Source organism: Pempheris klunzingeri, chromosome 5 (assembly GCF_042242105.1).
Source record: "Pempheris klunzingeri isolate RE-2024b chromosome 5, fPemKlu1.hap1, whole genome shotgun sequence".
NCBI classification, from domain to species: Eukaryota; Metazoa; Chordata; class Actinopteri; order Acropomatiformes; family Pempheridae; genus Pempheris; species Pempheris klunzingeri.
The window spans coordinates 11,829,853-11,843,929 of NC_092016.1; the positions used below are offsets into that span (position 1 = coordinate 11,829,853).

General features: G+C 40.6%; 1 protein-coding gene across 1 annotated transcript; it reads right to left on the reverse strand.

Moving 5' to 3' along the window:
• Nucleotides 1–575: 575 nt before the first annotated feature.
• smad3b (SMAD family member 3b) lies at nucleotides 576–9,301 on the reverse strand. The gene is made up of 9 exons (XM_070830621.1): nucleotides 8,901–9,301; nucleotides 5,196–5,389; nucleotides 4,946–5,080; nucleotides 4,506–4,580; nucleotides 4,361–4,411; nucleotides 2,967–3,179; nucleotides 2,709–2,846; nucleotides 2,457–2,601; nucleotides 576–1,100 (listed from the first exon to the last, which is right to left on the reverse strand). The coding sequence occupies exons 1-9, from the start codon at nucleotides 9,101–9,103 to the stop codon at nucleotides 977–979; spliced, it is 1,278 nt and encodes a 425-aa protein (XP_070686722.1). The 5' UTR covers nucleotides 9,104–9,301; the 3' UTR covers nucleotides 576–976.
• Nucleotides 9,302–14,077: the final 4,776 nt, after the last annotated feature.

Below are 14,077 nucleotides of genomic sequence, written 5' to 3' on the forward strand. Positions count from 1 at the left end.
CTGCGCATACAGTAAATCATACTCTACGCCCCTATTATGAAATAAGAGTAATAGCTGGCACAGTAATCCTATGTGTCACACTTCAGAACCTGTTAACTAAATTTAAGCAGGCCAAGTTTTGAGTCATTAATGCAAAGTCTTTAGGTGAATCTACTCATGCCAGAGGTCAGTCAGGTCCACTGTTTCAAGCAATGCCTGGCTAAGAGAAATCACAAGCTATAAATATTTATGTACAATCATATTGAGGCAATAAAAAAAATATATTCCCATGCAGGACAGTATGCAAAAATAACTTATAAAATGTCTCTTTCACTCAGCAAAATAGTTTTCATACAAGGGTTCTTTTCAAGAAAGTGATGCTAATGTCTATATTTTGTTTAAAATAGATAAAATACCAATTATATGATCAGTCAAACAATTGACATTTTCATTAATACAGATACATCAATATGGGCAAAGTACCTGGTACTTAAAAATTCATTAAATATATTCTATTTAATCCCTACTCAGAGTGACACTGTTTCATGGTAATTTATGGTTTAATTGATAAATAAGCCTCCCAATTCAGTTATATATTGAAACATGTAAAAGGTGACAAAGCCGAAACTGTATCATACCTTCAACTTGGGAAACAAGCATTTCACTTTTCTTTATAAAAAATGACAACACTTAGCATAGACACGATGTCTGAATGAGTAATGAAGACAACGTGATTAGTCTTTTGAAATCTATTGCAAATACCCTGTGGCTGCCTGTAAAACACATGAGGAAATAATCAAATGGAGACACTAAATGGATACTAAGGAAAGTGCTACAGGTGTGAGGTGAAAAGGTAAGAGACAGCGAGGGAGGAGGGTGATATGTTGACTTGACGAATGCCGTCTTGTTCCTTATTATCACTGAGAGACTTTTCTTACGTGGTTTGTATACAAGTGTGTGGATGGGATGGAGGGTTTGTGGGAGGCATTTGCTGCTCCTACGACACACTGGAGCAGTGGATGCTGGGAGAACCCATCTGCGTGAGGACCTTGTCCAGCCACTGCAAAGGACCATTAAGATGCAGCTCTATCCAGCAGGGGGTGCTGGTCACTGTTTGACGTCTGAAAGGGTGCAGAGAATGAGAGATGCAGCATACATCAGTGAGAGCTTTTCATACTACACCATAGCATCATGCATTTAAAATCACTGTTGTGACGTGTCACTGTTCAACTTCATTAAAGTCGATGCAGTGGCACAGTCTAATCAGTATTTTTCTTGTCTTGGTTGAATTAGCACCAACGCGGAAGCAACTATACAAGATATTTCTGAAGTCATTCAAGTTTCTAACAGAGATGTTTTTCTCCAAGGTGCCAGAAATATAACACGCACCACTCATAGTCCAGTGGGAATCCCCCTTCCAAGGGGTGTCTGAAATGTGGTCTCCTCCCACTTCATGTCCTCTTCACCACTGCATGCCTGCTGCATTCTTCCTCTGTTACTTAGCCCTCTCTTGCCGGCTCACAGCCGCACCCTCCCCCATCACCCTCTTTTCCTTGTCCAAACCTGCTACCGTCTGTGCATAACACCCCTTCACTTTGTTAACCCCAACATTGAATTGAATTATCCTGACCACAGACGTCACGACCCAAGGCTCATCTTTTCTTGTTAAGTTTAGGGCCAACGACTTCATAAAGCGTCCTAAATGTGTTCTGTGCAACAGACTCAAGGACATCAAGAACAGTGATGAACCCTTAAAAACTATTTTCTTTTTACTGACAGCTTGGGACTTTTTACTAACACAGGCTGGGACAATTTCAACAGCTTATGGACTGGGTGTTAAGGCAGACACCAATTCCACATTGGAAAGCTAAAATAAGATGGGCATTTTTACACAAGTAATATGACACAAAAGGTGAGATGGTAGGGTGTAGCTGTTAGATGGAAAAGGTACACTATGTGTCTGCTCTTGGCTGTAAATGGCTTTATGCGCTGCTGTTACGTCTGCAGAATGACATCTTCTACCAGGACAAGAGCCCTAAGCAGAGGAGGGCAGGTTCACAGAGGGCCCACTTCATAACCCCTTAAATTCACTGTCCCCTTCAAGCACCCCGCGGCTTACTCAGACCTGACAGCCTCCCTTAACAAGCACTCTCTGTTTTAAGAAATACTTCAAGCTGAATTGAAAAATCTTGCTGCTTTTTATTATACTGCAAATTACCTCGCTGGAGAATGGCCTAGATTTGAATCACTCAAATATCTTTAGTAAACTGTACATTATTAATTTGTCTTAGCAACATATTTTGGCAATGAATCATTTGAGCATGAACTGGTTGACCTCTTCAGTGCCTTATACCCTTTTTGAAGCCTTAAAAACTGTTCAATTTCAACACACATTCAGTCAATGGCATGTAAATGTCGAGAACAAAGGTAATGCATTTATATAATTGTAATAAGCATCTGAAAGTGTGTCTATTTACCTGTACTCAGCTCCCCAGCCCTTCACAAAACTCATGCGAATGGTACACATCCTGGTGAGCTGGTAGACGGCCTCAAAGCCCTGGTTGACTGACTGAGCGAGCAGGGCAGCAAACTCCTGGTTGTTGAAGATCTTCAGGTTGCAGCCTGCAAAATAAAGATTGATTATTACCTTTACTGACTGAGAATAAAAATACATTGTTGTATTTTATGTTACGCTCTGTGTCTTCATGTATGTGTCCTCTCATGCAAACCTGGAGGTATTTTGCAGACAGTGGCAGGATGCCAGCCATAGCGCTGGTTGCAGTTGGGACTCTGGACAAAGATGGCACTGTCACTGAGACACTCAGCAAACACCTCTCCCCCAATGTAGTACAACCTCACGCCTCGTCCTGGAAAGGGAAGAGAGAAGACTGTTGCTCAGCACAGCTACCTGCTGATTATGTCAAGCACAAATATAAAAGGAAAGTAAGATCAAAGCTTATGTAGTCCCTGTGGAATAAAATGGGTACCTATGTGTCTGCGTGTGAGCTCTACTGCAGAGTTGCGGTTGACGTTGGACAGCAAGCCCAGACAGAAGCGTTCAGAGTTGGAGGGGTCTGTGAATCCATCTACTGTGAGGGAGGGCTGGGAGGCGTGGAACGTCTCTCCTACACGTTGGTTCAGCTCATAGTATGAGATGGAGCACCAGAAGGCAGACTCGCAGTATGTCACAGGTTGTAAGTCTGTGTGAGCAAAGGGTGGGGGTTAGATGGAGAGACTTCAACAGACATGAAAGCTCCAATTAGGTCCATGGAAAAAGAATTAAGATATTTATGAGAACAGATAAGTGCTTTTTGGCCAAACAACCATTTGATTGTGAAGATCCATACTGCAATCTCCCTTTGACTTCTCTTCAAAAGCGCTTTCCCACGACCCTCATGGCCAAGACATGACGCATGTATTTATTTTTTTTAACAATGACCTCCTGGTGGCTTTCCACACAGATAGGATAACCTGGCAACCGGATATTATTATTATTGCATTACCTTGAGCTGTCTGTCGCTGGCCTTTCCAGAGAAGCAGGCAGACCATAGACAAAGACTCCATTCATACCATGCTTACTCTGTTACTGCCCTGAGGCTAAGCCTCCCAGACGAAGTCCACTGCCCCTGTATATTGCTCATCTGTCTCTCTCACACATGCTCACCCCTACAAAGATATTCTAATCTGATAGTCTGTGAACTTCATATGAACAGCACCATCACTAAGACATCAGCTATTTTTGGTATACTGACTTGTTTTGACTAGCTCTGACTATGGTACAGTCATCATGTACAGTCTGGTGGGGATGGGTCCACTGTTGTAGGATGGTTCAATTCACAAATGGCGCTCGAGCTGGTCGAACACGCATGTCCTTACCATCACATCTGCAGCATACATGGCATGTGTCTTATCCAGCTGAGCCACCAGCATAGCCTCAACATTAACTCTAATTTATACCATAGCTACTGAGAATTTACACGCCTGAGTGGCATGTGTCCTTTTATTCCCTGTAACAGGACAGTATAACTCTACTAGATCTTTTAAAGTAATGCACCAGTATTTAACTGTAGAGGAGCTTGGAGTTGGTGTTTAGTTTGCAAATTTAGATCAATAACCCAATGAGAACATTGCAAATTTAATTTCAAACCTGTCTGTCTGAAAAATCTGAATATCCAAATCAATTAATATTGAGAGAAGCAAAAAGGGATGAATCATCAGATGAAATACCATTAGACACAGTACACAGTATCCACTAAATAGCGTTTTCAAAAATTACGCACTAGAATGAAAAAAGTATTGTCAATGGCATGTACATGGTCCCAACCAGACTAGTGCACATAATGAATGATATGGTCCCTAAATAAAGCTTTGGTTCGCTTACCAAGATTATTGTTTGTGGGTGACACAGGATTGGGCGACAGGCTGGGTGAACCTGAAATAAAGCAGTAATTGAGGACTAGTTCATGATCCAGATAATGCATAATTAGAACAGTGCAAGCGTGAATTGTGGTGTAGTTTTGACTCACCAGTGTCCATGCTGTGGTTGAGTTGGTGATCATTTGTCTCACCATCCTCGCTCAGATACCCCGGTGGGGGAGTTTCTGTGACACACAAACAAAGACAAAGGCTAAGCACACGCTCCTGATCAAAGGTCTGACTTGTTTTCTATTGCTGAAATATATTATTGTGACTTAATGAATGTTTGACATCTAGAACATTAGAGGCAAAAATATCAACACAACCAGAATTTACCAAGAGAGGGTTTTCTGCTTATATTCAAGTTGGTTTTTTCCACATGTTAGTACAATAACCAGCATTAATTGTAAACACAACATTGCTTTAAAGATATAACCATTTTTGGGAATTCATCTCCAAATGAAACACATGCTAAATAATCAAACATGAGAATAAGAGCTTGCAGACTTTTAAGCTGCATGTTCATAAATAAAGGCACAGTGTTTCTCACCAGGAATATAGTTACTCTGGGGCTCAATGCCAGCGGGGAAGTTGGTGTTCTCAGGGATGGATGGGCTGTAATCATCCAACGGTGGAAACTCTGAGGGGATATCTGTGTGTCGTGGTACTAGGACAGGAGGCAAAACTGGAGACAGACAGATACTATCGGTAAGGACCAGTTCGGTTCAGTGTATACTGTATGGCATAAGTATTCATTTAAATACAGTAATTTGGATCACATAGCAATTAAGTATACTAACTTGGTGTCTCCACCCTCTGATAGTGGTAGGGGTTGACGCAGACTTCATCCTTCTTGGTGTGGAAGGCAAATTCACAGTGGTCGACAGCCCTCAGCTCATGATGGGACTGCAAGTCTGGCCAGCGCCACAAGCGACAGTAGATGACATGAGGAAGGCCTTTTCTGTGGGAGACCTGGAGACGCCCATCTAAAGATCTGAAAGACACCACCAAAAAGACTGTAGCGGTACATGCAAATATTATTGAAATCGTGTGTTTGACTTATAAGGTGCAATCATTAATATGTTTATTTGTTTCTAACTGAGGACAGGACACCAGAGCCCTTGACTGATGTCAGACCAGTTCCAAATAATTTCTTACGCTGCTTATGCAAGGTTTGCTTTTTCATTTACTGCATTCAAATAGTTTAAGTATGAAAAACTGTATTTATGCCAACCATTCCTTTAGCCCCAGTTACACAGCAGCACCAGTCAGGGAAACTTCAGCTGTCTGAACCACACTAAAATGCACCAAATGCCAAATAATCGTTTTGGAATACAAACAAAAGTCAAGATAGAGCGTATACAGTACTCACAAAAAGTTAGGGATATTCGACTTTCAGGTGAAATATATGGACAATGTAAAAAGTGAATGCTACAGTGATATTATATCATGAAAGTAGGGCATTTAAGTAGAAGCATGCAATGGTAAATTTATTCATCTTAAACAATTTATTGAAAGAAAATCTAACAACAGTGGTGGGTATACCACAACAAAAAATTTTCAGTGTCTCAATAAATTGGGATGTGGCCAAAGGACGTCCACTCCTCTCCTTTCTGTGACTCTTCCAGTCTCTGTATCACTGTTACAACCTCCTGATGACACTCTGTGACCCTCTAAGCTCAGTGAACACCTCCGTCTGAGGACTTCCTGTTTGAAGCCTCGCAATGGTGAGGTGCTGCTGATCAATTGTTAGGTGTCGTCTTGGTCTCGTGATGTCAGAATGTGAACAGCACGATGAGGAGGACTGTTTAAATACCAATTCTAACTGAAGCAGGAAATGTATTGGTCGATTCATGGATCAAACCTGTTGTGAATTTTGCTGTTAAGCTTCTTGTTAGAGAACAGCAACTTGTGCAAAAAGTACTGAAACACTGAACAGTTGGACATGTGCATTCAAAAGTTTAGAGAAGGTCACATTAAGTTCACCTGGAAAGTTTAGAATGCATTTTAGGTTCATCCTGAAATTTCACCTGAAAGCCGAATATCCCTAACTTTTTGTGAGTAGTGTATATAGATTTGCGTTGTTCAAATGTTCAAAAAGTGAAAAAAATTGTCTATAATTAAAATATGACCAGAGTTAAATGTGATACAGTCCAAATGTGAAGGTGAAATTGCAGTGACTCTATAGAAGGAACCTCATTTTAGCTGCTTTTAATATGTAACTGTGAAGTGTGGGAACATGTATATATATATTCATATATTGCCATGAAAGTAAAATGACTAAACAGGAAAGAAAAGACTGTAATAGATCTCCCTTCTCACACAGACTCCAGTGCTGTGATGACTTTTTTCCTGCTGAACTGAACAGTTCAGCTCATTGTTGAGCTATCAGACTAGAAACACATGGTTCTTATTCTTTACTATGGTTTGGTCTCCTGTGAAGTGTGTCAGAGAGGACTTGAGGTTTAAGGCAAACAAGTTAAGGCTTGCTTGGTGCCACTGGTCAGTGTCCATGTCACAGATGGACATGAGCCACAGGCTTTTCTGACTGAGGCAAACAAGATTAATTACAATAGGCCATCACTTATTCAGAACTTGAAGTGACATGCTTTGCTGACACTGCTGACATTATGACTTCCAGAGGCACTCAAGCAAGAGTGCAAACATCAATGAGCAGCCATGATCATCTCGCCTGAGTAACAAGAGACACCTACAATATCATTTAAAAGAAGACAGGACGATAGAAAACTGACCAAATGTTCCAAGACAAAACAGAATCTCCTAAATCACAAATCTAAAGCTCAAAAGTATATCTTATTTTAGAAAAAAATACCATAATTGTGTGTCATTTAGATGTTAAAAGACACCAAGACTGGCCCATTAGTGTGGTTGATCTTGCTGTCTATGTGCTGCTATGTATACAAAATTATATAGTTTCCACAACTTTGGCAACTTATAAATACTCTTATTTAAATGAAAAACATACGTTGACACAATTTTCAGCAGAATAAAAAAAAAAGACATGTCTACCTCAAGTAAGCATAAAAGCTAAGTGGTACCAAAAGACATACAGTTAAGTGAAGCTTAGATAGATAGATAGATAGAAATACTTTATTGATCCCCGGGGGGAAATTCTGATTGAGAAGTGTGATACATAAATAGTAGGAAACATCTAATAAAAATATACCAGGACCACCACCACCTCTGCCTGCTATTTAAACGACTTTATTCAATCTTTCAGACTAAATCAGTGCCTGCTGCAGACGAGATGGGCTCAGACTCAGCTTCCGACACTGCTCCCTGCATAGAGGATGTATTTGTTGGGTCAGCTGAGTTTAGCATTCCCATGCCTCTGCTGAGATTGGCCTGGGCTATGTCCTGTCTCCGCGATTTGCCGCTCTGACATGATGACCGCTCTGACACCCAGGTGGACTGAGGCAACCCTCTTATGTACCAAAAGAAACAACAACTGTACAGCAGTTAGATTCACATGCATCTCAGCAGATGGAAATTAAGATTCAAGACTAACATTGTCCCATAAACTGCACAATATTTTGGTTCGACATCCAATCAAATGAAAATATTTGCTATCAACATTTGTTGACTCATTCAGATGTGTGAGAATAAAACTGTATGTATGCACAGTCCTGCTTCACACCCATAAAAAGTTACCTCATATGGCAGCAAAACTAGAGTCACTGGTGTTAGACAGATGGGTATCCCATATGGGGAATCCCAAACCGAGTCCTTATTCCAACTTTCCCAGAGTACACACACCCCAGTCTAAACATCCTCTGTGAGTCAGAGTTCTGCTTCGCCATCCCACCCCTTCTCCTATTCATCACACGTGTGAACTATTTGTTTATGTAGCACTACATGTGCCACAGCGACCATGTCAGCAGGTGAAATGTGCTTAGACATTTTTTAAACTGGCTTAAGTATTTGGGACACGTTAACTACAACCTTTCCCCACATTACTACACAATTATTATGTTTCATTTGCGCGTAGTTAGTGCTAATAAGCTATTGACACACTGCTCATGCTGGATGTGCAAACTAAGGATGGACTGAGACTTAATAGTCTACAATGACATCGTTAGCAACGTATCGGTATTTCAGACCAATGGACAGTTACCTGATCACTCACCAAAATAAAGAATTTAAGCTGAAAAGGAGGTTAAGTTTGCTTTGTTCAGCCAATGTTAGCTACACTGTGTAGGATTGTTTTTACCATGGCAGCTAAAGCTAACCGTCAGTGCAATCAAACCCCCTCCGCATAACATCAAACTTTTTATTTCTTCATCGCTGTATTTGGCAACTAAACTGCCCAGGCTAGCGTTAACAGCACAACTAAGAAAACTGCTTCTCTTACAAAAACACGGGGCTTATTGACATTAGCTCAGGCTAACTAGCAAGCTAGTTAGCTAACGTTAGCTGTCAGCAGCCCTGGCTTGCTAACTACGGGGCAGCTAACGCTAGTTAGCCGTCTCTGCTGGTGTCCTTACCTGGGTATGGTTATGCATTTCGTGTTGACATTCTGTGTTGTGATGGCTTTTTCCAATTCGTCCAGCTGTCCCGTCTTTTTCAACTTCTTCACAAGACTTTTGACAGCCTTTTCGCACCATTTCTCCTCTTGTCCGTTCTGCTCTCCTTTCTTCCAGCCGAGAAGCCTCTTCACGATTGGGGGAGTGAACGGTAATATAGACATTTTAAATTATAACTTGAACAATTAGCGGCAGTACTCTGATTTAATTTTTCCACCCAGAATTGCTAACAGCACAGCTTGTCTTTCCTATAAAAGCGACCAGTTAGCTTAGCTAGCCAAACTCCCAGACAGGCGGACGGTCGCTGCCCGGGACTCAGCAGCAGCGGCGCCGGCTTGCGTCGCAGGTTCTCTCCGATCAAGTTGGCCGTCTGTCGGAGTGGAGCAGCTCCTCAGCAGCCGGGCTGGCTGGCTGTCTGTCTGCCCCTCCTCCTGCCCCTCAGTCAGCTGGTCTGTCCTCCACCTGTATCAGGCAGCTATGTCAAGACATAATGCAGCTTAACTCCTTTTTCCCCCCTGCATATTACAGTCACAATTGGATTAAAGATTGTTACATAGGAAAAATAAATGCAACAGCTAATTGTCAAGCTCCTTTCCTTGCTAAGACTTCAAGGCAAAACAATCAAAGATTAAAACAACTGAACTAAAATGCAGTGACAAAACTTTCTATCTGATAAACTACTTTAACACCACTAGGATTTGGTCATTTGCTTTTACAACAAAATCAGATGCACCATGTCTTACATTTTCTTAAACAATGCGTGCTATTAACTTTTACTTGTGCTGGATCATTCAACATACTTAAACTTAAGAGGCAAGAAATGGAAAAAAAAAATTGTTGTAATCAGAGATATGTCGACACTGAAAAGTGATACAACTTTTGCATTTACTGTGTCCATGAATAGAAGACCCTGAGGAGTAATCCCTTTGATCCCCTCATAAAAGTGATTTAATTTCACCTCAGATGCATCTTTCCAGAAATGGACGAGGGAGGCGACTGTCCATTCAGTGTTATTTGGGGTTTTATGGTGTTATTGATAAGTGCAGGCCTGGCTGCAGCCTCCAGTAAACAGCAATGTGCCTGTGCTATAAATATCCCTGTTCAGGACCAGCCCCCTTTCCCTTCTCTCTATTTATAACCTCCATCAATGACTTCTATCTATTTTTAAGAAAGTATTTGGCATGGCTTCGAACTTCCTTCTTCTTAAGTAAATATTATAGCTATCTTGGCAGTGGCACCTGAAAAATAATATTAAAGGACACTTCATGGCTCTCTGTAGAACAGTCAGTTGGCAACTACATATATCTACAGTCAGTGGCTTACAATCAGGGCTGCAACTAATGATTATGTCTTCAAATATTTTGTTTTGTACCAACAGCGGTTCGAAACCGAAAGATAATCCATTATTATCACACATCACAAAGAAAAGCAACACATCCTCACAATCTTAAAGTAGGAACTTGGACATTCTGGGCATTATTGCTTGAAAAAAGACTTTAAAAAAACAATTCTTCCAATTCTGAAGCATTGATGGAGTAATTGATGAGTTGAGATCAATTACTCCATCAATGCTTCACCTCTACTTATAACTCATTTTAATTCAACTGCGTGTTTTTTTTAATTAACATTCAGAAATAAAAAATAATCTGCATACGTGATATCTAGACTCTCTTTGTGTACACACTCTTTGTATTAACTCTGAAAATGGCTTACTTGATGTTTTTTAATGCCATTGTCATCGGTGATGGAAACAGGCTGGACAGCAGTGAGCACTGCTTTTGTGTGTACTGTGATGGTCTGATTCAGCACCGGCCGGTACCTTTTACTGCCGGGGGACACGAGCTGGACAGCTGGCGTGGAGAGTTTTTGCGTGTCAGTGTGTGTGTCTGTGTGTGTGTGAGAAAGAGAGAGAGAGAGAGAGAGAGAGAGAGAGGGATAGAGAAATGGGGGCTCGTGTAGTATGTGTCAGACAGGGGGGCAGATGGGCCGCAGCGTGCAGGAGAAGGTCTTAGGGACGGAGTGAAGAATGATTTTGGACAAAAGGCAGGACGGCTGGCTGAATAAGTAATGACTGCAGACAATCTGATGGATAACAATGGCATTGTGATGGAGCACCCATGGGTTACGTGGGAAACAAGCAGGATGGTTTGCAGGGGCCCAATCAGCTGGGCTGCTGTCACAACAATGCTTAGACAAGGATAGAGTAACAGTTAGAGTAAAATATGCCTTTTGTGTGTCCATATGGGCAAACTGTAGTGACATTTGAAGTATTATAAGACCACTGAATTCTTATAAAGCTTTCAAGTGACCCACATTTTCAAAGCAAATATTCATCCAGTTGTGGTCACAGTTCTGCTATAAATAAAAACACTGTAGGATGAATGATAGCTTCCAGCATATTGTATGATGAAAAAAATCAGAGTAGTTCACATTTACCCTCCACAAACCTGCAGTTGCCTCAGCAGTTAATTGCAGTGTGAATCAGGCGTTGCTGCTTAGCACAGCCTCAAACGGGTGGGGTCAGGTTCTCGCTACAATCTCTGCCTTTTTTTAATCCCCTCTCACACTGCAAGCTGTTATCTGTTGCTTGCAGCCATCAATCTCTCTCCAGACAGTGGCACCGCCAAATCTGTAGCAGTAGTGACCTCCCTCATCTCTGCCTCCCTCTGGCCAGAACCAAAGCAACCCTCAAATCCTCCTCCTCTGGCTTCAGACCCGTGGAGGTGAGGCACTATCACATCCTCCTCTCTGCCTGCCTCCTCCATGCGACTCTCCCCATTCTGTTTCTTTTCTCTGGTTTGTCTCACAGGTGACTCCACTTTTTAAAACGACACATTTTATTTAAAACCTCTCTGGCTGGTGTCCATCCTTATCCAGCATGACACTTCCTTTATATTTTAGTGAGTTTTTAATTCATTTTTCTGGACCATCAAACCACTCAATTTCTGGCAAAGGTTGACAGAGCATCTGTACCAAAAGGCATTATTTACAACATAACAGTAACATTTACATGTAACACTTACTGGAAGGTGAGAATTGTTTATCCTCAGTAGGTATATGGTGCACTCATCCTTGGTAGGGTACACCCTGGACCATAACCATTCATGTTCACATTCATTCCTACGAGCAATTGAGAGTCACTAGTTAACTGTCGCTGCTTGTCTTGTCTGTGGGAGGAAGCTGTAGTGCCTGGAAAGAGCCTTTGCAAGCACAGGGAGTACATGCAAACTCCACACTAAAAGGCCTCAGATGGCCAGCAGGTTTGAGTCTCTAAGTTCAACAATTCTTACTATCTAGCTGCCATGACGAGAATCAATATATTATTCAAAACGTTTTAATGGGTTATCAACATTTTTAGATGTGTTAATCCTGATAGACAGGCTCATTGCTAACCAAAGGGACAACCTGGCAACCCAAAACCTTTTCTGATTATTGGCTTCTAAAGGGTCTATAAAACATTAGTAAATAGGTTGTCTAATAAAAACCCTTCATAAAGGGTGACTTAGTAGAAAGTGGTAGAGTTTGTCTTATTGTCAAGATATCCTGTGATCAATCATGCAGTGTCGTTCTGCACTGATTTTACATTATAATCAAGAATATTGTTGTGATATATTTTCACAGCTGTGGCGTATATATTAGATTTATCACTTCAACTCATTAAACTAACAAGTACACTGGCTGAAATACAACAAGTATCAACAATACAGATACCATGGCACCACCTAGTGGCTTTGAAGTATTACTACAGCATTTAATGTTGGACAAACATTTTCTATTGTGTATCTATCTTACCTATCTACATCCTAAATGTAAACAGTTCTATGACACTGAGGACATTTTGACATGTCACAGTAGAAAAAGCATTGTTATTTAAAAGAAAATAATAAAACTAATAAAGGTAAAATTCCATTTAGCTGCTTTAGTTTCAGGGTTCTGGTATTGTGTATAAGGCCTCACTGTCACAGTGTCATGGTTACTGCATTGACAGAAGAAGGACTACGATCCTTTAGTTGGGTAACAGTAACTATACCAATTGCATTAAAAATTTTACCCAAGTAAAAATACGAAAGTATTAACATAAAAATATACTTAAAATACCAGAAGTCATAGCACTCATTATATAAATAGAAAGGCCCATTTAAAAATATTACATATTATATTATTGTGTTATAATTATTGATGAATCAAGTGTAGATCACTTTAATGTCGCAGCTGGTAGCTTGTGAATCTACCCCTGAGGATAAAAAAAACTTGATCTTTTTTCTTGATTATATTTCATATTGTTTATCTTCAAATTAACTAGTAACTACAGCGGAGTAAAAAGCACAATACTTCAAAATTGTGCTTAACTTAAGCACAGTAGTTGAGTATATATATGTAATGAGCCATCATTGATGTTATTAGTAACAGTGTGTATTTGTGTGTTTGTGTGTTTTGCTTCTTTCTTTCTTTCTTTCTTTCTTTTTATTCGGCCTATATGCCGAAGAATGGCGAGGACTCACTGTGATTATAATTTATTTGTGAATCAGTGCCGGTGATTTATATGCTATTCCATAAACACAATTTACATGTTTATTGTGAACAATGGCCCATAACAGCATTAAGTTGATTCAGAGGCTTTGCAAAATATCTTCTCATCTTACATATGGATGGAATGCAGCACTTGGCCATGATTCATTAATTTCTCCTCCAGGCTAAAACGGCGCTCTGTATGGCCGGTGCCTCATGCACTGGGCCTGTATTTACAAAGGATCTCGCCCTCTGTGACTCTACTTTATGTGTGGACATTGATATCATCGGTGCATTTGGAAAGAAGAAGTTAGTAAATCAAAGCAGATTTCCTTTAACTGACTACAGTTTGACTTGAAAACACAGAGCTTCACGTAGATCAGACTTTTCATCTTTACAACTTCCTCCGCTAAGCTTGTGGAACTTGTCATTTTCTTAGATCTGGTAAATACACTCTGTCACTCACACCACCACCAAAACTAATGATTGTGAAATTAGTTTCAGAGCAATCAGGAGCTCCCCTGCTAAGACCCACTGTATCCATATGCATGAAATTGCTTGTGTTAATACATGCTATGAATCGTGGGTAATGCAGTGAATAATTCTGACTGCACGCAATAATGCTATCT